The 27,937-nt window shown below is 36.5% G+C and overlaps 1 protein-coding gene across 2 annotated transcripts in view; it reads left to right on the forward strand.

Moving 5' to 3' along the window:
- Positions 1-27,937, forward strand: part of CSMD1 (CUB and Sushi multiple domains 1) — a 1,179,538-nt gene that overhangs the window by 1,063,896 nt on the left and 87,705 nt on the right. For both annotated transcript variants that reach the window (XM_042802880.1, XM_042802881.1), the window contains exons 48-50: positions 2,487-2,633; positions 16,619-16,807; positions 25,869-26,054. In XM_042802880.1, the coding sequence (XP_042658814.1) occupies positions 2,487-2,633; positions 16,619-16,807; positions 25,869-26,054 (522 nt within the window). The remainder of the gene's footprint in view (positions 1-2,486; positions 2,634-16,618; positions 16,808-25,868; positions 26,055-27,937) is intronic.

A 27,937-nucleotide genomic window follows, 5' to 3' on the forward strand; every position in this document is an offset into this window, starting at 1 on the left:
CTCAGACTAGCTTGTTCAGAACTACATTAGGTATTTCCCTGTATTTCTCCATTTTGCAGTATATATCATAACCTGGGATCTTGTGTGGTCCAAAACAGCAGACCTTTATTTAGATTAATAGAACTGCACTGATATATGTACACCAGAAAAGATACATCATCAAACTTTATGCAGAATATATAAAGATTGGCAAGACAACTTTTAGAGAAATATTATTTGTTAAAGCAGCTTCAGAATGCCAACCTAACTAGTGACTACACATAACTGATGACATTGTAAATAATGGTGCTTCAGCAGCTGGATGATGATCAGTATAGGCATTCAGTCAATGAGGTTACCCTGATCAGCTGAGAACAATAAATCCATTAACCATTCCCACTTATCAATCATACCCTTAGGAAATCCCATCTGTATACTAAACCAGAGAAAGAATAAACGTTCTGTGACTATAATTATTAAAGGCTTTTGAACTTGAAAACACTGTATTCAGGATACTTACACTGAATAACATTAATTTAATACTGCAAATATTCTTTGATTTTTTTTCTCTCTCTGAAATAAACCAACAAAATTTTGTAATTTAAAATAGATAGAAATGTCAACTTTTAACTAATATTCAGGAAAGCATCATATGACAGATTATCACAACAGAAGTTGAGTATTTATTTCCTTATATAGACAAACTCTGAAATAATAATAAAAAAATTAGACTCAAGAGCACCTAACTCATGCTGCTGACTTTCCTAAACATCATCTGAAGAGATGCTTCTGAGGTAAGGTACAGAAACTGAAACACAACTTCAGGAAAAACAGAAGAAACTAAACCACATTGAATCATTTGTCTGATCTCACAATGGCTAAAAAATGTGGTGTGGCATGTGGTGCTGCAAACTAATTTAATTATCACTAATAAGGAAATATTCTCACCTCTTTATATGTAGTAGACCTTTATTTGTAATTGTACGGTCTTAGACTTTTTTTGAGAATTTTGAAAGAACATATACATTTTAAACTGTAACAAGTGTTTTTACAACAGATTTTACAAAAAACAGGATGAAGCACAGAGAAACTAAATGAATTGTCATGTTCTAAATATTTTTTTTCAAGCAAAAATAGAAATTGACCTCGGCATGCCTCATCATTTATCCTACATTGTAATCATCAAACACTAACTCCCTAATATGAAAACCAAACAAACCACAAAGCATTTTGATGAGGGCATGCTGGGCAACCTGTGCCTAATGATATGCTTATTTGTGCTTATTTTGAACATGTATTTATAATTTAGAATTTATTTAGTAATACTTATTTAATTGTAGTATTGTCGTTATGGTGACTGAACTGCAGTTCCTAAAAATTGGGAGGTTGTCTTAATCTTTATGTTTTGCTGTGGCTTCTATAGCCTCCCTTTTCTACTTAAAATGTCCCAATCAGTAAATGTGCTAATTTTTAATGAACTGGAGGGGGACAAGTCTGACAACAATTGTATTCAATTTTTAGGTGTCACTTGATTCAGTTTTATTTTTGTGTTTTCATGCAAGATAAGAAGAGCTGATCAGGCTGCAGCTGCTCCAGCTCAGCAAAAATGCCTCTTTATTTGAAATTGCTGTGGCCAAGATAATGTTGGTTGAACATGGTTTTTCTAAACTTGAAAAATGTGGAGCAAAACACATAGTGAGGATATGAAAAGAAGGAGTTCACCTGGAGAAAACATAACCTTCATATGGATGAAGAAAATGCCATTTCATGTTTTAGAAAGCTTCCAGTTGGAGATTGGTTTGATATATAGATTTTTTTTTTTTCTCTTGAATATATGTTGTTTTGTTATATAATTAGCCCCCAAATCATTATTTGTGCTTCTAGGGTTTTATTGTGGTAAAGATATTGGTATAGTGCCAGCACACAATTTTTCATCATCCTGTATTTTTTTATACTAAAATGATACTATAATAAACACACTATCAATTAACAGAACTGAGACCTAATGAAGTATGTATTGTAAATTCAAAGCACATGTACACATGTGTATTCCATAGTGAAACTGCGATGATCTTACATGTAACAGAGCATATTTTAGCTAATGTGTTCCCTATGTAATATGGTGGTGGTTTAAATTATACAAACTGTATAATGTTGAAGATTATATAGATTTGCTACCACTCACCAGTTGGAAAACAGCTTAAATAAAAATAGATATAAAAGGACAAAAGTAGAAACATAGCCTTATTCAAAGGAATATTTCCAAATAGAAATGAATTTTAAAAATTAACCACTATTTTTTTTTTAGTGTTTATGGCAAAAAATCTCATTGTTTTATATTTCAGTTTGTTTGTACCAAGATTTTTATTTCACTGGCAACCATGTGTTTGGTTACTTCCTATTCTTTCCTTGTATATTCACATTCACAGCCAAGTTAAAATGTGGAAAGGATTACTTAAACTGGTAGAACTTTAAAACTTCAAAGATTTCTTTATTCATCTCTGAAGGTTCTTCTGGACAAAGCCCTTTACTGATTGCTTTAAGTGGAAATCATACCGGACAACTGAACTTTACAAGCAAAATGAATCAGCTATATCTTCGCTGGTCAACTGATCATGCAACCAGCAAGAAAGGATTCAAGATCCGTTATTCAGGTAACTATTAATGATTTCCATTAAATTATACTTTGTGGATGCATATACCATTTAGCATCAAATTAGGACATGAAATATAATTTTTGTTTCTCTGAAGACAATTTATTATAATGTACATTTTGAGGATGTGTAATCATTCTATTGCAAGTTCAAGGTAAGCACATGACTTGGACTCTGTTTTTTCCCAGTTTGCCAAAGATCTCTAGATTAATACTTCTCAAATTAATACTTCTGTATGCAAACTGCTGTCTTGTCTTACCAGACCTGGAGTAAGGTATTTGAAATGTAGTGGGAGGGATAGCCCTTAGATTTACACAGAAGTCCTCGAGTAAGAATTTCTGATCCTGAAATGGTATAGGGTACTCCACCTGCATTTCAGTACACAGTTATTAGGTTTACAATTTCCTTGAGTTGCATTTCACAACTCTTATTACTATGCATTTCTTCATGTATAAATTAAATTGAAAACCAGTGGGAAAAGAATAATTCACTTCTTCAATAGGTTGAATGTGAATCTGCTGTTGTGGTGCATGAAAATATATAAATAGACTACCTGAATAGTGTTAAAAATTATGTCCCTTATTAAGAAAAAAAGTCAGTTACCAGTGCTATTCTCCAGCATTGCAACCAAAAACAGATATGAAGCATTAACAGCTGTAGACACTTATGAGCAAAGTCTGAAAGGAGGAACTGTACCAGAAGCACACAGTGGATACTGCAATAGGAAGCAACGAGTGCTCATAGTGGGTGACCCTCTGTTGAGGGGCACTGAGGTGCCCATCTGCCAGCCTGACAAGGAATCACGAGAGGTATGCTGTCTTCTGCAAGCTGAGGTCCAAGATGTTGCCAAGAGAGTGCCACAACTTGTCAAGAGCACAGAATATTATCCATTACTACTATTTCATGTGGGCACGAATGATATATATAATATATTATGGTATAACCTGGGCAGAATCAAGGAAGACTACAAAACCCTGTGAGTGCAAGCAAAAAGTATTGGTGCCTAAGTTATCTTTTCTTCTGTTTTACCAGTTAGAGGAAAGGGTGCAGCCAGAAATAGATGTATAATGAAAATCAGCTTCTAGCTTCATGACTGGTGCTGTTGTGATGTCTTTGGCTTTTATGACAGCAGGACATTCTTCAATGACTATAGCCTTTTAGGGAGGGATGGGATCTGCCTGTCTAGAAGAGGCAAGGAAATCTGGTAGCAGTCTGGCAAACTTGGTGAGGTGGGCTTTAACCTGAAGGAATTGGGGGACAGTGTCCAAAGTGGTGACTCTCACGCCATTACAACCAACTGGAGAATAAGCCAGGCCAACCAAATTAGTGACAAATGTTCTTTAGCTGCCTTCCAAAATATGAACCGGAAGACCAACTACCCCAAGTGTATGTATACCAACGCACACAGCCTGGTGATCAAACAGGAGGAACTGGAGCTCCATGCCCAGTTGGAAAGTTATCATGTCATAGGAATAACTGAAACATGGTGGGACAACTCACATGACTGGAGGATTGTGATGGATAGCTATAGGCTGTTTTGTAAAGACAAGCAGGGAGGAAGAGGTGGTGGAGTTGCGCTCTATGTTAAGGAGAACCTTGAATGTACAGAATTCAACTACAGTGATTGTGGAAGCCCTATTGAATGCCTCTGGGTCAAGATCAGAGGGATCATCTCCAAGGGGGATCTTAAATAGATATCTGCTACCAACCTCCAAACCAAGACAGTAAGACCAATGGAGAAGCATTTGGGTCACTTAAACAAGCTTCAGGTCAACACAACCTGGTTCTTATGGGTGACTTCAACTACCCAGACATTTCTTGGAAAAACAGCAGCTCACGTGTCATCCATCAGGTTCCTAGAATGAATAGATGACTGCTTCCTCATACAATTGTCAGATGTGTCAACCACAAATGAGGCACTGCTGGACTTCCTACTGATAAGAAAATCTACTTTGTAGTATCTTGGTTGGTGATAGCCTTGGCAGCAGTGATCACAATATTGTGGAGTTTGGGATCCTGCTGAGCATGCTGAAGACAAAGGTTTTAGATTTTAGAAGAGGAAACTCCAGCTTGCTCAGAACTTAGGTGGGAGAGATTCTATGGGAAGCTTCTGTGGAGGATAGAAGAGCTAACTAGTGATCAGAGTTTTTCAAAAACTCTCTCCTGGATGCACAAAACCAATTCATTCCCTTTAACGGTAAGGGAAGTAGGCAGAGCAAGAGACCCCCTTGACTTAACTGCAAGCTTCTGAGGCTGCTCAAAACCAACAGACAAGGGTACCAGAGTTGGAAAAGTGGATGAATAACCATTAAGAACTACAAGGGCATTACCAGGGCATGCAAAGGTGCAGTTAGAAAAGCAGAATCTCAGTTTGAATTGGAATTGGACAAAGGTATCAAAAACTACAAGAAAGGGTTCTTCATGTATATAAAGAGCAAGCAGAAACAGAAGGAAAGTATTGACCTGCTTTTAAACAGGAGAGGTGAATTAGTCACCAAAAATGCTGAGAAGGCAGAGGGTCTCAACACTTTCTTCACCTCTGTCTTTACCAGCACTGTTGGGCCCCAGGCTGTGTGAACAAAAATTCAGGTTGATGCAAACACAGACCCACCATCAGTGACGGAAAAGTTGTTATGCAAACTGTTACAGGAGCTTGACCTCCACAAATCGAGGGCCCTGATGTTATCCACCCAAGGGTGTTAAGAGAGCTGGCTGATGTTGTTAGGAGGCTGGTGTCCATAAACTTAGAGAAATCATGGAGATCAGGGGACATTCCAGAAGATTGGAGTAAGGCTAATGTCACCCCCATCTACCAAGAAGGGCTTAAAGGAGGATCCAGGAAATCACAGGCCCATCAGTTTTACTTTAATCTCTGGGAAAGTTATGGAATGAATCCTTCTGGGGTCTATCACAAGTCAAACGAAGCATATGATTGGGAAAAGCCAGCATGGATTCACCAAGGGCTAATCCTGCTTGACAAACTTGATAGCCTTCTCTGGCAAAGTAGCCTGATTGTTTGATGTGGGATGAGCAGCAGACAGAATTTCTCCAAGGCTTTTGATACAGTTCCCCACAGCTTCCTCCCAGAGAAACTGATATGTTAAGGTCTAGACAAGTGGTCTGTGAGGTGGGTGGGGAACTGGCTGACAGGCCACACCCAGAGGGTGGTGGTAAATAGCTCAATTTCAAACTGGTAACCTGTCATAAGTGGGGTCCCCTAGGGGTAGATATCAGGCCCAACACTGTTTAATATCTTCGTAAGTGATCTGGATGATGGGATGAAGTATACCCTGATGAAGTTTGCTGATGATACCAAACTGAGTGGGGAAGTGAACTCTTTGGAAAGGAAAGTCACTGTGCAGGAAGACCTGGATAGGCTGAAAGAGTGGGCTAATAAGAACCTTATGAAGTTCAACAAGGGCAAGTGTAAGGTCTTGCATCTGTAAAAACATAATCCAGGAGTGCAGCACAAGCTGGGATCTACTCCATTGAAGAGATTTGTGGAAAGGGACCTGGAGGTCCTGGTATACAGCAAGCTGAGTTTGAGAGAACAGTGAGCTGCAGCAACAACAAAAGCCAACAGGATGATGAGTTGCATCATCAATGGCATCACCAGCAGAGAGAAAGAAGCAATTTTCCCACTTGACTCAGCTCTTGATTAGACCACACGTGGAATTCTGTGTTCAGTTTTGGTCTCCTCTGTACAAAAAAGATGTGGACAGGCTGGAGAAAGTCCAGAGGAGGGCTACGAAGATGATCATAGGACTGGGAAGCCTGTCATATGAGGAAAGGCTGATAAAATTGAGTTTGTCCAGCCTTGAGAAGAGAAGGCTTAGGAAAGACCTTATCATCATGTTCCAGTATTTAAAGGGTTAACAACAAAGAAGATGGAGACTCCCTTTTTACAAGTTGTTACATGGAAGATACAAGGTGTCACGGGTACAAGTTACTCCTGGGGACCCTCTGGTCACAAGAGGAAAATTTTTCACAATGAGAACAATCAGTCATTGGAATAATCTCCCCAGGGAAGTGGTGGATGCCCCAACATTGGACACTTCTAAGATTCAGCTGGACAAGGTGCTGGGCCATCTTGTCTAGACCATGCTTTTGCCAAGAAAAGTTGGACCAGATGATCCTTGAGATCCCTTCCAACCTGTTATTCTATGATTCCATGATGATTCTGCAATTCTGTTGCAATTCTGGATTCTGCTCAATGTGTAAACTCGTTCACCCTCATTCAGTTTACAGTCTATTTAATATGTTTTCACACATACATCTGCAGACACATTGCTTCTAAAAGTCTTGGATTAGGGATCATTTATATGATGTAAATAGTGAGTGAAAGAGAGAGAGAGGGGTGATAATTACTGTCTGTTGTTAACATTTGCTTTTTCTGTGTTTGGACTTGATTGACATGGTAAAGATGTGTGTTAATTTTGGTAGCTAGTAATTACCAATATGAATTAAGTAGAGAAAGGAATACGAAGAATGTTTCCGAACAACATTTTATCAAGCATGAGGTATCTCCCATTTAGTCATGCTAAATGTCATTTGGGGAGATGATTTTTACAGAGCTCACTCTTTTCCTGGAGCATCCATGCTAACCTCTGGAAAGCTTCTCTTGTTACTGAAGCAGAAGACCAGGGCTGAACCTGGCATAATAATGATTATTGATTTGGGGACTTAAAACCTATAAACAGAACTACGAGCAGTTAGGAAAAAACAAAACAAAACAAAACAAAACAAAACACAAACAGTTAGTAAAAGCATTATCTCCACCTTGCAAGCAGCCTTTGGAGTGTTACTACAGACAAACTGAAACCAAAGGATGGGGGAAATGGAGGTTGTTTTCAAACATACTGGACGTTCATTTAACTTTTCATAGGGAAAAGACAATTGCAGGACCTAGCAGATGGATTGAGAGTGTGGAAGAAGGAACAAGTAGGTGACATGATAAGCCTCACATGTGGCAGTGAAGGGAGTGGGACTTCTGTCATGAATTTAAAGTGAGAAAGTAATAACAGGGTTACAAGAACAAACTTAATGTAAAGGCTTTATTTTGTAAGTATCAAATTATAAAGGAGACTGATTTTTGAGGAATGAGGAATTATTTTACACCTTTGTGTGCATACAGAACATGCTTTGCGGTAGTGGAGAGGTGGTCTGTCTTATCGCTAGGCTCAGTTCATCAATTATTATGGCACTAGCCACAGCTAATAATAAAACTGGGGGACTGGAAAGAGATATGAAATCCTTTTGGCTATGTTTTAGCAACAAACAACTATTTTGCTTTTTATGCTTCACTAACAGTCAGCGCCTGCATTTTTCTCTAAACTTCTGTACATTTTATATGAGGTTCAATGGAAATAATCAGCATGAAAGAAGAGTAACAGTGAGCGGCAGCATAAACAATTGGTTTTGAATCTTAATGAAAGAAAGCAACATCATGAAAGCAGGAAAAATGCAAGATCCCAAAAAGGCTATTGATACCATGGCAGCTGTGACTGAGCCAGCAGGCTTCCTCATAATGAAGAACCCATTGAAGTGAATTACTGCCCTCCCACAAACCGCCCTTTCTTCTCCAGCTATGCCTGTGCACACAATTTTGCAAATTGTAGTTTTGTCAAAACTAGATTTCACTTGTAGATATAAATTTTTCTTCACTTTTTAAAAGTGCTAGAAGCTTTCAGATAAATGCTCAATATTTTCTTTAGCATATGACTTTACTTGTGTAGGGTATTTGTCTAATGCTACTTGTATGTTTTCTATCTTGCGGTTTAAGGCTTTTTGCTAAATCATAGCAGAAAAGAGTCATAGCATTACAGCAGAGGGATATTCTTTTAAGGGTTTTCATATATTATTGAGGAACTAGCATAATTTTAATTAAATAATAAATTTCCTAACTTCAATAACTCCTAGATAGTAAATTATATCTTAATGTAGTGAGTATCTGTATAGCATAGTGAAACTAGGTGGGGAAGCATCAGTTAAAATTTCTTGCAGCTCTAGGGAAGTAATTATTTTTTTATTTGAAAGGGATGTATTATGGTAAAATCATTGAAATGGATATCAAAAATATAAGGAAAAGGTATTGTGTGCTGAATTTTTTTTTTTTTTTTTTAATGCTTGATTGTTGTTTTGTAGTGCTTGAACTTGAGTTCGTGATGCAGCTGGGTTCCAGCAAAACTGTTCAGTTTATTACAAATGGGGAAGATCTGTGAGTGCAGAAAGCAGAACTTGCTGATCCCAGGCTAAGAAACCCACTCTGTAAGAGATGAAAGTTTGAAACTGCTTTAAAAGACACCTGCAGAACATGCTACTTGGCATTGTTCTCCCTCAATAATTTATAAACCTGCATGCACATTCCTATCCAAGCAAGCTAGTATAAAAACATAACAAAGAAGTGGTGAATTATTTTTTTTTATGTAGTGGTGGAAGAAATGAAAGTGCACTACAGTACTTGGCACACCCGCTGGATGCATGGTGATTTGGGAAGCAGAGGGGAACTTAACTTGCTATTTTTCAAGTTGACATTGTCTCTATAACATTTATAGATTTTTTAAAAAATTTTAGTTAGTCATTCAAGAGTAAATAAAGCATGTGGTTACTTAGATAATTTGTAAGTGCCTGCCAATAGAACTGTAGATATATAAATATTAAAAACCCCACCATAGATCTTTATGTTACCTTATATATTGGATTTGCATGGCAAGGTTTTGATAGCAGGGGGGGCTAGCAGTGTGGCTTCTGTGAGAAGCTGCTAGAGTACAAATAGAGCCATTGTTAGCTGGCTCTATGACAGGCCAAGTCTGAGCTCATCAGTGATACTGGTAGTGCCTCTGTGGTAACATATTTCAAAGGAGATAAAAAAACTGGGTAACTGCAGCCAGAGAGAGGAGTGAGAATATGTGGGAGCAACACTCTGCAGACACCAAGGTCAATGAAGAAGGAGGAGAGATTCTCCTTCAACCTGTGGTGAAGACCATGGTGAAGTAGGTTGTCCCCCCATAGCCCATGGAGGTTAATGGTGAAGCAGAAATCCACCTACAGCCTGTGGAGGACCCCATGCTTGAGCAGGTGGATGCCCAAAGAAGGCTGTGACCCTGTGGAAAGCCTGCACAGGAACATGCTCCTGGCAGGACCTGTGGTACTGTGGAGAGAAGAACTCACGCTGGAGGGGGTTTGCTCACAGGACTTGTGATCCCCGTGGGGGAGACACACTGAAGAAGTCTGTGAAAAACTGCAGCCCATGGAAAGGACCCACATTGAAGAAATTCATGGAGGACTATCTCCCATGGAAGACACCCCACACTGGAGCAGGGGAAGGGTGTGAAGAGTCCTCCCCCTGAAGAGGAAGGAGCAGGAGAAACAACGGGTGATGAACTGCCCACAACCCCCATTCCCTGTCCCCGGTATGCCACTGTGGGGGAGGAGGCAGAGGAAACTGGGAGTGAAGTTGAGTCAAGGAAGAATGGAGGGATGGGGGGAAGGTGTTTTAAGATTTATTTCTTATTTCTCATTATCATACTTGGATTTGACCGGAAATAAATTTATTTTCCTTAAGTCTGTTTTGTCTGTGATGGTAATTGCTGAGTGATCTCTCTGTCCTTATCTTGACACATGAGCCTTTCACTGTATTTTTCCTCCCCCTTTCCAGCTGAGGAAGGGGAGTGATAGAGTGGCTTTGGTGGGCACTTGGTGTTCAACCAGGATCAACCCACCATACCTTTATTCTGCTCTTGTAACCTCATCTGTAATTGCAAGAAGCTTAGTTCTTCACCATTCATTTAATTTTATTTTTAAGCTTTGTACTTGTGAAACAACTGTTTCTATTTCCTCTCTATTTTATTTTAGAAGACTATTGATTGGTTTGGTTTTGTGTTTACATTTTCCAGTAGCTGGTTAGATGTGACAAGGGAATTGTATGAAGTTCATCAGACTCTTTATAACTGTTTCTTCTGTGGTTCTTAAACTTTCAGGTGGTGATTTGCTGTAGTAAATACAGCAGGAAAGTCACACAATGGAGGTTTATAAAGTACTTTGAATCAAGATAAATATAAACAGGATCATTTATAACTGTTGAAACATCAGTAAGAACATAGCAGGTTATTTGCTCAGGTATTTAATTTCTGAAGAGGCAGACAGTCACAATTGTATCACTAAAGAGGTAATAGGCTTTCACAAATTTACCTTGCTGTTTTCATACTGTTTACTTGTTAGATTTAAAGGTAAAATATAAAAGAAAAAGAATGATAACCGGAACATTTTTTGTTGCTTGGTTGAATAATGTTCTCCTTTTATAATCTGTATATTATAAAGTGAAAAATAATATATGGAATGTATTCTTCATTAATTAAGGAAATGTTTTAGTAATCAGAAAAGGTATGGTTAGTTTTCTTGTGTGATCCTACCTAATTACTTAAGCCAGTGTCTCATTTTTATCTATAAAATGAGAATGACAGTAAACCTCTGCCTCCTTGGGTATTTAAAGAATAGCAGCACAAAGCACGTAAGATCTCCTGGTGACGATGATGAGGACAAGTAAGTATCCAAAAGAGAAAGTTAGAAGGAAGCAATGGACTAAGCTGTGACAATTTATCTGTCAGCAAAAAAATTTATCTGTCAGCATATAAACTAAACAAAAACAACATGGAATTTGAATGTTTTTTATAATCTATATTTTATATAAATTATATTTATATTTATATGTTTTATATATTTAATTAAAATTTACATATTTCTATATAAATGATAAAATTTTAAATTCAAAACATAGGACTGTTTCAGTGAATAATTATAAATATTTTCTTCATATAGGTTTTTGGACTATTGATCAAAGTTACTGCTGGGAAATTAAGTACTTTGCCAAAATAAATTCTTAGACAAAATGTCATTCACTGTAAGACTGAGATTTACAAAGTCATCAGATGGATTTAGACATCAGTTTCAAAGAATTTTAATTTGAAATTGAGAGTTATCTAATTGAACTTCCCTTAGATAGAGTGACTCAAACAGCAAAAAAAAAAATCTCTGCATAAATGTTTAAATGTTACAGGTCTTAAGAGAATATGCTCTGTCAAAGGAAGAGTATGGTCCTGGAAATGGAAAATCAGTGCCTATCTGTTCTGCTGTTCACACATCAGTCGACTAGTGATATGTGATTTAGCTAGGCAGTTATTACCCTGTTGGTCTTCAATTGCAAGTGACAAATGAACATTGTGATTATAGGTGAGCTGAAAATGTTATGTTGTCTTGCAAAAAACACTGGTATTTAAGAGGCCTTGAAAGAATGTGGATGTTATGTCATTTGGAAAAGTAAACTAAATCTGTAAATGTAAAGCTATTTCAGGTCATTGGAACAGCTTCATAGAAGTTTATCACATTTTGTAGTAAAGAACTATCGTTCCTAGATGAGAGCACTACTATGTCATTGCACCGATATAAATTAAGCCTCATGAAGTTCCAGGACAGATCTCCTCTCAGAAACTGGCTGGGAGAAAAAGAGCGTTTTATTCCAGTGGTCCTTGATACAAGACTGCAATATTTATGAGCACTCTGTAGAGATTTCTGCTTAAGCCCAGAATTTTCACTCAGCAGACAGTGGCTGTAGTTTTCAGTCTGACATTCTTTAAGCATTTGCTTACACTCCAGAACTTCAGACATTTTTTATTTATTGAATTGTATGTGGTTCTTTAGTTAATATGTCAGTTCCTTATCCTAGAAGACGTTGTGTATGCTTCATCCTGGCCTCTGAGGGGACTCCAGTTTAAACATTAAAAATTACTCAACCATATATTAAGAATGGAATTGTATGGAGTGTTATCAATATTCTTCCACTGTTTCAAAAAGTGTTAGAGTCTTCAATGGGATTTTCAGAGTTTAAAATAAAAATCTGTCCAGAATTTTAGATTATGTGCTTCACATGATTTACTTATTTTCATGCTATGTATACTTCAGACATAATAAATTGTTTAAGTATCAGCCTTTTCTATTCGTATTTCACTGCTTTTGCAGCACAAAGTACTCTGAGTTTTGGTAGGGCTTTTACATGGATGAGGACTACAGGCACTGTTTGCTTGAATCGTTGCTGGATTCTGACATATTAACTGCCTACTGCCTCTACTTTAAAATGTCATTAATAAACATCTCTGTAAGAGTAGGAGGTAGATCTGATCTGTGTTAAGTAGCTGTTTTAAACATGTTATCCAAATATATATGATCATATCACAAAATATACATTGTTATAGGTGTCAGAGATACTGTTAACAGTGTTGGAATTCTAAAATTTGGTAATCTGGGGCCACAGCTGTTAAACACAGGCCTCTGCTGTTAGACCAGGCCTGTATTTGTTTACATGTTACCAGGCTAGGGTCCTAAATAACTTACTCTATACAGAATAATTACTTGTTACAAGTACTTATATGGAACTATGATTGTACTATGTAAAAAAAATAATAGACAATTACAAACATAATGCAAAGTAAAATTAATTAGTCATACTCATCTGACCAGAAGGAAAAGATCTGTTAAACAAAGTAAAAACAAAGATGTAGGCAGGTCAAATAAAGGTTGAGAAAACACAAACCAGGCAAACCTTGGTCTTGAGAACTTGCAAACTCAGTATGAAGTCTGTGACCTGTTATTAACAAAGGCAAGACTGTATTACTGGGCTACAGGGTTATACATCATATGGGAAATATTTTCTGTTTAGAATTGCAGTACTGAAGAGGTCAATTTGGAGTTTTATCCGAATGGCATATTATGTTTAGGACTTAACTGTTATTCTTATGGTCTCCTAGTATATTTAAAATTAAATAGTGTTTAAGAGGTTACTGAACATTACTTCAGCAGTCTTAACCACTGGTCTTTTGGTACTAACCAGCTTGTGTTGCAAATACAATATACTTTTTTTTCTCAATAGGGTGAAAAGTAAATTAAATCCATGTTTATTGTGCTTCTTTAAATGTCAAATCCCCTTATGAATTTAAAAGATATTTTAGTAATTTATTTAATTTAGTTAGATGTGTAACTGAACATCATTGTGTTTATAAGAGGTACAGAACATGACCCCAAACAATTGTTTTACTGGACCATCCTAGCTTATTGATTTTCATCCTGGTTTTTGTTTTACTTCTTCCCTTTAGATTTAATTTCTTCAAATAACCCCCAAAGTGAAAGAATGACATTCCAAGTAGAAATAATGTTGCTTGAGAACTAGAATTCTTTAATAGAATCTCAACAGCTGCCAACATTCTTCAGAATCTTTAATGTAGGACCTAGTTTTACTGCCTTTGTTGGGTAGCATTTCTTAAAAATATTGACATTGATACACTGCATTTAAATCTAGACATTTAAATGAAGCATCTCAGTTAGGTGTCCAATCAATTCTATGATCTCTGTTCAGTAAACAGAAACACCCATCTTTAGGTGAAAATTGATATTATAAGTGCACCTTATGGTGATGAAATTTACATACAAAGAAAAAAATAAATAGCTGGATATTGAAAGCTGAAAGAAGGAAATCAATGATATGTGTAAGAAAAATATAATATGACAAATATTTATAGATGTAAACTAAATTCTGTAATCATGCACATGTGAAATAAACCCCCAACTTCTACTAGATAATTGTCTATAGAAAATTATATGAACGTCATAGTATGACTAAGACATGTTTCAGTATGATGTAGAGAGTTAGTATTGTAGCAGCAGTTACTGTCTCAGTGTCTTTGCTACTGATGATTAGTTACCAGTGGAGTTCAACACTGTCTTCCCCCTGAAGAATGTTCATAGGCTTATTTCAGTGGTATATGTTCAGCCAGGTATATTTTCTGTAAGCCATGATCCTACTGTGCTTCTTCTGAAGAGATATTAATCTCTGTAAGCTTGACATGTTGCATTGCTGCACATGCGCAGTGACTTGTACATCAATATGGAGTCAAGGTAATTTTTTCATATTGATTTTATTCAGTGAAAAATGTTTGCACAGAGAAGGCAGATTTGTGTTAAACTCCACATATATGTCAACTTATCCTGTACTTTTGCTTAACCTGGGTCTGGTTTGGGTAATGATACTCCATCCTTATATGCAGATATTGCAACCTTGTTTAAAAAAAAAACAGTGGTCTTTATTACTCACTTTTTGACACAGTTATAAATTTTGTACTTTTTTTACTTCCTCAACACATGTCTAAAAATTTCATCTCTTTGTCTCAAGTTCTTGAGGATCATACTGGTCAGGAAAACCTCTCTGTGAACAGTATTTGTAGTAGTAGTGATTAAGCTTTAGCAAAGTTTGATTTCATTCCAAAACTTAGATTTAATCAAATACATTCTATCTTACTTCATATGTAATGTAAATTCAACATTGAAGAAGCTGCACTCACTTATATTACATTATTTTGGTAAAAAGTTGTTATGTGTGCTGGGTTTGTGTGGTGGGGTTTTTGGTAATGGAGGAGGAGGTTACAATGGTGGCCCCTGTGAGAAGCATCTTGAAAGCTGCCCTAACTACAAGTCAGACCTGCCTCTGGCCAGACCCAAGCCTATTAGTGATGGTGGATGTGCCTCTAGTAACATATTTAAGAAGGGCAACCTGAGAGGTAGTTGGGACTTGTGAGGAGGAGTTACAGGAAGGACACCTATGCAAACACCCAGGTCAATGGAAGGAAGGAGGAAGAAGTGGGGGAGGTGCCTTGGATAAAACACCCCCCTATATCCCGTGGTGAGACAGCAGGGCTGCCCACCCTGCCACCCATGGAGGTCTGCGATGGAGCAAATATATTCCTGAAGCCTGTAGAAGAGCCCACACTGGAGCAGGTGCTGCACTTAAAGGAAGCCGGGACTCTGAGGGAAGAAGAAGCTGCTGCTGTTGTAGTTCGGTACTGGGAGGACTGCAACACGTGGGGGTGATCCATGCCAGAACAGCATGGGAATGGCTGTATCCCATGGGAAGGACTAATGTCAGAAAAAAAATTGTGGAGGACTGTTTCCCATGAGAGAGGAATCACATGGAACAGGGAAAAGAACTGTGAGGAATGCCTTTCCTCTGAGGAGGAAGGAGAGACAGGACTGACCTTAAACCCCATCCTCTTCCCCTTGTGCTGGTGCAGGGGAGGAGGTAGAGAGATCAGCAACAGAGCTGAGCCCAGGAAGAAGGGACGGTTAGAGTGAGGTGTTTTTAAGATGTAGTAATGCTTCTCACTGTCCTACTCAGTCTACTAGATGTTGGGTTTTGTTCATGTTTGAATTAAAGTGATGTTCTTTTTCTTCCCATAACGAGTCTGTCTTTTGCCCGTGACCATAATGGATGAGTCATCCCTCCCTGTCCTTATCTCAATTCATGAGCCTTTTGCTTCATTTTCTTCTTCCCAGTAGTGAGGGGGAAAGGGTGAGTGAATGGCTGCATGGTGCTCAACTGCCCTCTGGGCTCAAACCACGACATCATGTAATGTCTTTAGCGGAACGTGTACATAAAAAAATTACATTAATTTTAATCTGAAATAAATGCATCTGCTGAATCAGCCTATTGAACTTTGTCATGCAAATTTTTAAAGTTTGTCAAATGTTTAATTTTTTTACTTAGATGTCTAACTGCACTGGATTTTTTTAAATAAAACTGTTCATAATTAGTTTTGTATATTATGTAGATCAAATAGCAGTTTTATATTTATAAATTTATCAAATTTGAAGTATACTGTTTATAAACTGTGAGTGAACTTACTGAACAATCCATACATTTCCTGATTGCAGCATTATCATATGCAGTAACATAAACTGGTTTACGATTATAAACTATGTTTTTGAACTTCATGATATTTCTGCATAAGAAGTCTGAATCTTCACTGAGGATTCTAGCAGTAATGTAAAGGATTCTGTACTAATTTTAGTGATATTCGAAATTTGCACATCATAAATAATGTGAATTCTGTAAATTAAGTGTGTTTAATGTGGTTTTAACAATGTCCTTTTTTTTTGGTATTTAGCTCCATATTGCAGTTTAAACTCTATCTTAAGGAATGGTGGAATTGTAAATAAAACAGGTGGTCCCGTTGGAAGCAAAGTTCGCTATTATTGCAAACCTGGATATAGAATGATTGGTCATAATAATGCAACATGTAGGCGTCACCAGAATGGCATGTATCAGTGGGATTCTCCTGTGCCAATCTGCCAAGGTAAGATAATGGGTTTTTGTTGAGTATATTTCTATAATTTCATTGAAAAGTATGTTTTACGAAACAGAAATATAGTATTGTCAATGCTGCTATATGCTGAGACACATTGACATGAGTTTATCCAAATACATATTGCCTTATGTACTTAATGTGTGTAGATTTGAAGTATTAAGTAGATTAATGCAGTCAAGTACAGACCAAATGAAAAATATGTTTTCAGTATTTTTTTTATTTAGTAAAATGCATATCTCTAAATATTCCACAGCTTATAGAACTGTTGTATTATGGAACATTTAATAAGAATTCAGTAGTTTTCATTAATTAATTTTATTATTTTATGAAATCACTTTATAAGCAGTGTTTTAGAGACATCATTTGTAACTTCTACTTTTTTTTTTTTATATATCCTGGAGTTAGCCATGGTCTACTTTAGTCTGTTCCAGGCACCTGTTAACAGTAGTTTATAATTTTCGCTATATAAAAAGCCACACACAAACTACAGAGTAACATAAAGTAGTACAAAGCAGTTAAGAACAATTAGTTTTAGTTAAAAATGCTTTTTCACGTATTTTTCAGTAAACAGTTAATGAAGACTAAGGAACTATATGTCAGATAAGATCAGGAATGTGGGGGAGAGAAAAACTGCGAATTCTATCATTCATATCATATATGGCCTATTCTAATATGTTTTCATTTGCATCTGCTTCTAGTCTTCTTTGTTTATAGGAAATGGTTATATCATTCATATTTAAGACTTGAGGGAATTTCTTTGATTAAAACTTGTGTTTAGTTCTTCCTAACTTTGTAAGACATTACCAGCAGTGCTTCACATCTTCAAGAAAAGTATTTTGTTTGAGGTTCCATCAAGGATGATTCAGATATTTGTAAACACAACATAAGATGGAAGTTCTATTTTGCACCTTAAAAAAAAAAGGCCAACTGATATTTGTCATGATACTTACTCTTCTGTTGAGGGTGTGTTATTTGCAATAAAAGTAAAAAGCTGCAAATATTTGGCTATGGTTGAAGATTTTGAAGGAGCACAGTTCACGTCTTTTATATAGAGTGATCTGGTAGCTAAATGTGTCTTCTGGATATGCATTCAGAATAAGCATTTTCATGCTTAGATGGGCCATGTGGCTAAACCCCTCCCTGTCTAGGGAGAATCTCAGACTGCCACTGCGCCACAAGCAGAATCTGTGCTTCCAGACTCCAGGATGTCTTCTAATCCCATATACCATAATGTGTTATGGCATGTGATGCTATTTGACCTTCCTGAAGGTCACCAAATTATGGGAAAATCTGTGTGTGAGCTGGGCATGAGGTAAGTTTAGGGGCAAGTGCTTCTTTTTGGACTTACTTGAAATGCATTTTAGGTGCAGTTTCTGTTGCTGCCATAGGAACTGAAAGCTCAGAGACACTGCACTAAAGAACTTGGAATGATGACTAAGCCTACAGCTTGGCCAGAAGCTCAGGGAAGTGGAGGATGCAATTCTGTTCAAGATTAAGACTAAATTTAAGCATCTGTATGTGACCTACAGTTTTGATTAATTTGCTTAAACATAGAAGTCCAGTGTCATTTGAGGTGCTCTAAGGTATCTTACCTGTCCTCCATCTACCAATCCAGAAAGGCACAAGCTCCTATGTTATATCCACTAGACTTGCAGGATGTCTTGGAGGCCTAAGAGTAGCTCAGGTAGCTGTAGACAATGTGAAAAGTAAACGCATCAAGTCCTATCTTCCCAAACTCTGTTGTAGTTAATCTAGCCAATACTGTTAGTGGAACTTTGGGAGCTATTCTGCTTTCTAATCAGTAAGTGTCTTTTAAAAAAAGGCACTGAAATTTTGACATCATACTCTGGAGCTCAAGTATTTTGAGTGTGTGAGGAGAGAGACAATATTCTGTGTTTACTTGTTAGGCTGGAGGAGTTGGGGCCATAAACTGTATGAGCTCCTATATCATACTTCTGCAGAATTTAAGATCTCATGATTCCTCATCTGTCAGGAATTATATGCAAATTTAACCCTTATCTTTCTACTGCTTATCCATCCAGACAATAATAACCTGCTGCTATTACTACCACTATTGTTTGACCAAATAACAGAGGTCTGTATGATGAAAATATGATGTTCCAGCACTTCAGAATTCTTAAAAAAATAGTGTGATCCTTTTTTTCTTAGCCTCTCTCCTTTTTTGAGAGAAGTTTAATTTTTAAGTGGTTTTCTTTTAGATTGCTAGTTTTTATATTTTATGTTCATATTTTAACACCAATGGCAGAGAAATGTTTGCCAATTTGCCATTCTAACACTGAAAACTATATCTAAACATAATGAGGTGTGTGAGGAGTTCCAAATAATAGAGAGAAAAGATCTTTGAAAAATTTAAGAAAAACGTCCCCAACTTTAAGGACAGAATGGAATAATTCACAGGAGGTGGGAGGAAAAATGTGCAGATGTGTGCAGGACTTGACATGAGGTCCCAAGACTTGATCATGGATAACTAGGGGACAAAGAGTACCAGAAAGTAATAAAATACTGAACAAAAATTAAGCAGACTGAAGAAAATCATGAAATACTTTAGATACTGTGTCTGTCCTTGTTATTTTATCACAATGTGCAAGAAATAACTATGACATTTTATCAATTCAGCATGTTCACAAATATATTTTTTATTTCATTTTAAGACAGATTTATAATTTCAGCAATATAAGTGGCTGTGGATATGTAGATTTCTGCTAGCAGTAGGGGAAAAATATTTGGGAGCTAGAGAGTGAGTTTAATCTTTATTAGAAATTTCTTATTACAGCAGGATTCCTCAATTTTAATGTCACTTTTACAGTTCTGACACAATTATTCCAACTTGCATGTCTGGATGAAGAATATATTTTTCAAAAAAAACTCTGAAATTGAAAGTATGTTTCTAAACTTATTAAGTATCTGTTATCAAAACACATGCCTTCTCTTTGTAAATTCATTAAAATTACACATTTGGTCCAGCTCATGGATTTCATTATAGGATATTTCCAATTGAACATGCCTTTGATTAAGTTTGAAACTAGTCCTTTGATTAAGTTCTTTAAAACCAGTCCTGCAGGGTTACATTTGTAATTAATAACTTGACTATGTATGAATTAATGTTTGAAATCAGATTTGATTGTATTACCAAAAAAGGGGAGTTCTTTTTTACATATTTAATATAAAAATATCAAATTTTGTATGAACACATCTCTAATATGGGTTAATCTGGTAGGGTCAGAAGATATTTTTCAATTTCAGTCTTATCCAATGCAGATGTATGTAATAATGTCCTGGGCAATGTATAAAGAATCTGACTCCTATCTAGGAAATTAGAACTTATTGTCATTGCTTTTATTTCTTTTGTGAAGGAAAAAGAGAAACATGAGTCATGCTACATTCATAATATTTATAAGCAGAGAAAATAGCAATTCTTATACAACAGCAGTAGATAGATGCTGAGAGGAAATAGTACCGGGCCCAGAAATGATCCTGGCAAAAACATATGTCATCTTAGCCACTGCTTAGCTCATGTCCAGATTGCCATGATGGAGGATAGTAGGAAAAGAAGGCTGAGGCTCATGAATGAATTGATGAGAAGAGAAAATAAGAGAAAAGCTGGGCAAGAAGAGCAGCTATAATAAAAAACTGAAAGCAAGTTGTCAAGGTCAGTGTGTGTTAGGAGGGATGGGTTGCAGATATCTGGAGACCAAGACGTGGTGGCGGTGAGAGTGTAACAGAGTGGCTGTGTTCCTCTGAGGCATGAGCAAATACCCCTCTCTATCCCACTTGTTTTTCATATACATGACTCAACCTTTGACTTTGTTCTTCTTGATTTTTCTCCCACTCATTCTTAAAAGAGTTAATAAACATTTCAGAGTCTTGAAGAATGCTTGGCTAATCCCTACTAGGTTTATAAAAGAAAACTGGAAGTACCTACTATAAGGAAGTTCTCTTGTCTGGATTGTGGGTACTTGGAAGGGCTCAAAACCTATGACAGAGTCATGATAAAAATATAGCTGATGCCAACATTTCCTGCTTAAAATCCTGGTTCCAAACACTGTCATTATCAATACTTTTGTGCTTGCTGAAGTGGATAGAACCACACTGTGGAGTTAAAGATCCTTGTACTTTTTGCTGTGCTGAGCAAAGGTTATTTCAGAATCATAACTGGGTTCCATGTCTGCCCTGGGGTAGAAGACCAAATACATTTTTTTATGGAACTGGTTTGAAATCATCCATCTGCAGTTTGTGCCAGAGCCATGAGTCTGGGACCACCAAACTGCTTCATCGCAAAATTAGCTGTTCTGTGTGTTTGAGCATGGAATTAATCTTGGGCCTTTTACCTTTTTGATAAATGCTATTATGCAAAAAATGTCTCTCTTAGCACCCAGTCTTAAAATAAAAAAGTGAGGTATATAGCACAGTTTAGGAGTTCCAAATATCAGTTTCCTCTTCTAACATGTTCTAAACCTATGATCATAATTCAAAATATAAAACAATAAAAGAAGTATATTACTTCAGTCTAAAAAAAACAGAAGTTTGAGGAGAAACAATCTTCTAGTATGATAGAAGTAGCTCCAAAGAGGAATTAAATAATTTTCTATGTCATTTCTAGGTATAGGAATTACAGCTAAATTTACTTCAACAAGATCTTAAATTAGACTTTTCTTTATTTTTTTCTTGTTTTCTCAGAGGGGCTAGTGATACACTGGAATAGATTACCTGTGGAGAATGTGGAATTTTCATCATTGGAGGTCTTCCAAGAACAAATTAGATGAACATTGGTCAAGTATAATTTTGACTTGTGATAGAGGAATAGAGTACACGACCATTCATAACCATTTTTCACACCCACAGCCCTAGACCACACAGCACTGTTTTCTGTTTCTTTGTTAATTCTATATGTATCCAAGTCTGAGAATTAGGATTTCTGTGGCATGGCTCTCCCCAGTGTTTCCAATTGGGTATCATAGACATAAGCCACTCAGCATGGGTTTTGTTACAAATCCCTCTTTTAGAGACTTCTTTATTGCTACCTTTAATTTTAGGGTATTGAAATGCTTTTCTCAGTACTATGTTCAATGCCAGAAACAGGCCACTAAATGATAAATTCTTATGCATTAAATTTAGGGATTTACCAGTGTATGGAAATAAACTCTGTGTCTGACTGTAATGCAGTCTCCAGCTTCTTTTGTGTGCAGTAAATTTGCTTGCTTTAAATATGAATAATAAGTAAATATCTTAAAGGTATATAGATGTACGAGTGTTTTAAAGGATTCTATAAAGCTTTAGATTTACTGGTTTTGATAAGAAATAAATTTCAGTAACACATGTGGAACATTAAAGAGCAACTAAAACTGTGTCTCAGTTTCTAAGTGGTAAAAGGCTTTTCCACTTGCATTGATTACCTGTTCTTTGGAATAAGTATATATTTCTGCTGTGCAAGATAATAGAGACAATTAAGGTTGACTTATTTATTTTTCATTTTCTGAATGCACATCTCCCATGCTAACAGAAGTTTTTTCTCCTAACATGAACTAAACAGACATGGGTTTTTGTTTGTTTTCAAATGATATAATAAATTCTTCCTCCCTAGAAACCACTAAGTTATTTGAAGTCAATTAATGTTTGAAGTATTTAGAGGGAACTAGAATAAGGTCCATCTGTACATACATGGGTGGATAGATTGATAGTTCTGAATTTTGATTTCATACAATTAAATGTATGCACACTTAACACAGAGATTTTTGGTTTTATATCAGAAAGGAGACCTGAAAAAGCTGACATGAAGTTAAATCTTAACCCAGTTAAATTCTACACCAAGCATTCAGACACATTGCCACAAGGCAGAAGAGAACATAGAGGTTTGTTAAGATGGGGGGGACACATAATGCAAGGCTCTGGAGACACTTAATCTTTTCATAGTAAGCATGTCTGGAAATGGAGAATGCATAGGATTTTTATGATGTAGTAGAACAGAGTGACAGTATAACTTTCTGTCAATTCATCATGCAAATAAACATTTTGCAAGCATAAAATTCTGCTTATGTGACAGAGGGTCGGAGTTGGTTCTAGTTGTAGATAAAGGATTAAATCGGTTATTAAGGGAGTAGACAGAGCACTGAATCAGATGCAGCTCTGTTGCCTATTTTGAGCACACCAGAGCCTTGAAAAGCTATCATTTCTGCTGTGGTCACCTTGGGGGGAATGACTCCTGTAGAAAGATTTGCTCCCAGAAGCAGGACTTGCTTTTATCCTTCCCCTTCTCCACTTTCTCTAACACAATTAAAAGCAGTAATTGTGGGTCTCCAGAACCCTTTCCTTATCACTTTGCTCTCTCTTTGCTGTCCCACTACTACTCCTTCTAGTGGCAGGATGCTCAGCCCTTACCCACTGAGGGAAAAATACTCCATTTTGATAAGAGCAGCATTGGTCATGGTGCAAAAAGTGTCACGTAGTTCTGTTACAAAGGAAATGACTTATTTAGGAACATTCCTACAGTTCTACTTCTACTAGCAATTTGACACATTCCATATGGAAGCAAACGACTGAAGTGAACTAACCATTCATCATTTTATAATGCTTACCTCTACTCGTTATAATCATATGCAAAATACTGTGTTGTATTTAATTTAAATGCATCAAATGTGACAGCTTGGGAATACTGAAAACAAATTTGAGAGTTGTGTTTATGGTACCACGACGAAGTGTTGTGAAATTAATCATTTATATTGAATTGGGTAAATTATAATAAAAATTAGGTTTTTTTTTTTTAATGCTTATTTTCACCTCTGTTTAACAGATTTCAGACAAAGGCTGTCATTTCTCCTTTTGAAATATCTTGACTTTATTGAAATAATAAAAATTCACAGTATCAACTGGAAAGGAATAAATACCCAAAGAATTTTTTAATTGCTAAAATATTGAATTGCTTCTTACAATTTACTGCATATATGAAAAACTTTTTATTGGTAAATATTTAGAAATTAAAGCTTCAAAGCTGTGTTTTATTCAGTATATTTACTGAAGAACAATAAACTGGATGCCAAACTCAAAGCAGCTATTGATTCTGTAGACACATACATTGGTTTGTAGAGAATCATAGAATGGCTTAGGTTGGGAGGGACATTAAAGAACATCTATTTCCAACCCCCCTGCCATGAACAGAGACACCTTCCAGGTTGCTCAAAGCCCTGTCCAACCTAGCCTTGAACACTTCCAGGGAAGGGGCATCAACAGCCTCTCTGGGCAACCTGTGCCAGTGCCTCACCAACCTCACGGTGAATAATTTCTTCCTTATAGCTAATCTAAATCTACCCTCTTTCAGTTTGAAACCATTAGATTTCATCCTATCTCTACACTCCCTGATGAAGAGTCCCTCCCCATCTTTCCTGTAGCCCCTTTAAGCACTGGAAGGCCACTATAAGATCTCCCTGGAGCCTTCTCTTCTCCAGGATGAACAACTCCAACTTTCTCAGCCTGTCCTCATATGGGAGGTGCTCCAGCCCCCAAGTCATCTTCTTCTTGCCTTCCAGTCCTTCTCTGAAGGGCTGCTCTCAATCCACTCATCACCCATCCTGTATTTGTGCTTGGGATTTCTTCGACCCCTGTTCAGGACCTTGCACTCAACCGTGTTGAATTTCATGAGTTTTGCACAGGCCCACTTCTCAAGCCTGTCTAAGTCCCTCTGGATGGTATCCCTTCCCTCCAGTGTGTTGACATAATTTTTTGTCATTGGCAAACTTGCTTAGGGTGCACCCAGTCCCACAGAGTGGGATTATACAAACTCTTTACATTCATTGTAATAGTGTGATGGATTCTCTGCTCCAAGTTACCATTTTGCAGAAAATAATATCCTTTCACAGAAAATAATACTATGACTTTCCCTTCAGAAGTGCCATGGAGCAAATATATAATCATTACTGAGTTATTCAAGCATCTAGAGTCAATCTCTGTGTATAAGCAGCTATTTTAAAATAAAGCATAGCATTAAAAAAAAAATAAAAGATACAGAGTTGTCTGTCTTCTTTTCGTTACCAAAATCAAGGGAGATGAGAAGTCAAATGACAGAAGGCAATCCTGCCTTGGCCTCCTTTCCTAAGAATGACTGAAATAAATATTTTTGTGATTATATTCTGCCTTAAAATTGTATATTATGAGATACCATTAAATGAACTGTACTGAGCTCTGGTAGAATAGATAAATAAACAAACAAACAAACAAATAAATAAATAAGTTGCGAAGCTAGATGTTACTCAAACTTCACTATGTTGACAGCAAATTCAGCTTTGTGAGTTTGAAATAATAACTGCTCATTTGTAGATACGTTCTGAAAGAGCAAAATAAAATTGAAAATAATTCAGTAAGTAATTTTCTTCATCATACGGAATTAAGTCTGGTTCACATAATACTTAGTACTCTGAAGTGAATTAGTCAGGTACTTAAATAAGTGTTTAGATATCTGAATAATGGCATTAACTTCAGTGAAACTCTTCCCTGTCTAGTCACAGACTTATGTGCTTTTCTCAGCACACAAAAAGTGTTAAATTGAATTCTTAAATAACATTGTTTTATTTGTATAGAACAAACAAATATGAAGTTTAGTTTAGAGTAGTGAAGGAATGAAAGGAATCCTGAGAGAATGAAAGCAGACTATTAGAAACCATTTAAGAATTTTCCAGTTCATTTCTTCTTGGACCAAATCGCTGTGGACACTTTCTTCATTTTTTTCCCTACCAAATAAATCATTGCCCTTAGCCTTGAAATTTCTGTCTCTGAAGTTATTGGATTAAACAAATTATGATTTATAAAATGTTTATGTATATTAAATGAACTTCAAAGTGTTTATCAATGTTTTAAACTGTTATATTTATTAGAATGTTGTAAATATGCTGGAAGATTTCAGTTGTTATTAATGGAATATGTCAAAACTACTAATCTGTGTTTCGTATTTCAGTGGGACATTTTTTTTTTTTTAAATATATATATAAGACAGTGCTGATTCTTTATCCTTTTTTTTTCTTTTTTTTTTTTTTTTTTTCAGCTGTATCTTGTGGTATTCCTGACGCCCCTGGGAATGGTTCAGTTATAGGTAATGAATTCACTTTGGGCAGTAGATTGATATTTGAATGTAATGAGGGCTTCAGGCTAGAATCTAGTCAACAAGCAACAGCAGTGTGTCAAGAAGATGGATTATGGAGCAACAAGGGGAGGCCACCTATTTGCAAATGTAAGTGGACATGTATTTCTCAAGTGTGTTTCCCTTAAACTTCGCTGGTGATGTTTAGGTTTTATGTATACATATGCACTGAACTGGCCTTTCAGGAACATATAATTTTTTAGCATTTAGCCAAGTAGAAGAGGCTTATAAATTTATTTATATAAATTTAATTAAAAAGCCCCCTTGTTTATCTCCTTTAAAACATCTGAAAGAAAACTATTAGATAGTTCAATTTTATGTATATTTTTTTAGTGTGAATAATGTGCTCTTCTCCATTTTTGCAGTAAAAGTTACAACCACCAGTTGTAATTTGTTTTAATATATCTTGTAAAGTAGTAAAAGCAAAAACTATTTCTTAAAATCCTGCTAGTGTAGATAATTCAGCCGGATTAGAATCTTTTAGTCTTAATTTTTGCCTACTGACAGAACTAACCAGTGTAATGCAGTCTTGTCTACCCGGCGACATGACCTCTCCTTTGCATTGGGCTACCACTGTCTGGCTTTGTACTGGATCAGAGCAATAATTAATGGAGTATGACTTTGAGTATGTGACTTGAAATACCCCTTAGGACATATTCTTAAAGTTATTAAGTACTATACTAATATACATAACATTTTTGAAAATTAATTTAGAATCTTGAACTAATTAGCAGTATAAGTAAGCACTTTCCAGATTCTGAATTTGAAAAGCACTTTAATTTTTCAAATAAGTAAAATACAACTTAACTTATTTTTAAAGAGCAAAGTGGTGTGAATATAAGAATTGTCAAGTTATATGTGATTGTGGAATGGTTTTAATTTATTTGAATTTATTGACAGCAAACAATGTTTAGAAAATATTGCTGGAAATTACTTCAAGAGATCTAAGCATCCCTGTCAGATGATCATTCAACTTAATCTTGTAGACCTTACTGAATACTCTATTTCAGTTTTTTTTTTTTTTTTTTTTCCCTTAGAGAGTTTTTCCTACTATATATAACCTGAATCTCTTTTTCTTCAGTGTAAAGGCATTATTTCATTTTGTATCCACAGTGGATGAAGCGAAGATATTTTATTCTTCTTTCATTATTTTAATGTGTTTTAAAATTGTTGTTTTTACAGTGTTGTGAGTTACCCTTTGCCAGCAGCCACACACTTACCCAGCTGCTCACTCACTCCCCCGTTTCAAGGCGGAAAAATAGGATGAAAAATCTTGTGGGTCAGGATAAGGACAGAGAGGTTACTGTCACAGGACTTGACTTGGGGAAAGTTAATTTAATGTATTTTCAATTAAAATAAAGTCAAATACATTTCAGAAAATAATATCAAAACAACACTTTCCTCCCCTTATTCCCAGGGTCAAACTCATTCCTTTGCTCTTGATTCTTGTCCCCACCCCAAAACGTTCTGGGGGATGAGGAATGGGAGTTGTGGTCAGTTCATAAGAATCTCCTTTCTGCTGCTTCTATCTCCTCATACATTTTCTCTGATGCAACACTGGTCTTCTTCATGAGCTGTTATCCTTCAGGATAAACTTGATCTAGCATTGTCCTCCATTGGCTGCAGTTCTTTCAGAAAATATCCACCTGCTCTGGCATGGTCCTCTCCGTGGGCTGCAGCAGAATACCAGCTCTTGCATCTGGACCCCCTCCTCCTACTACTACTGTGATCTTGGTGTGCCCTTTGCTGCTTCTCACTCTTTTTGTTCCCTCCTCCTCTGCCTGTGCAATGTTTTACCTGCACTTCTTTTGGAACCGGTTGTGTCCAGCAGCTCAAATCTCTTCTCACATAGGCCACCCCTGCAGCACCTTCCCTCTCTCTGCCAACACCTTGACTCCTGCACTCAGGTTACCCTTCCTGTAAAGATAATGGTCTTGCAGTCATTCATTCTCACTCTTCATACTTTTGGAGCT

Source organism: Tyto alba, unplaced genomic scaffold, assembly GCF_018691265.1.
Source record: "Tyto alba isolate M040663 unplaced genomic scaffold, T.alba_DEE_v4.0 Super-Scaffold_40, whole genome shotgun sequence".
Lineage (NCBI taxonomy): Eukaryota > Metazoa > Chordata > Aves > Strigiformes > Tytonidae > Tyto > Tyto alba.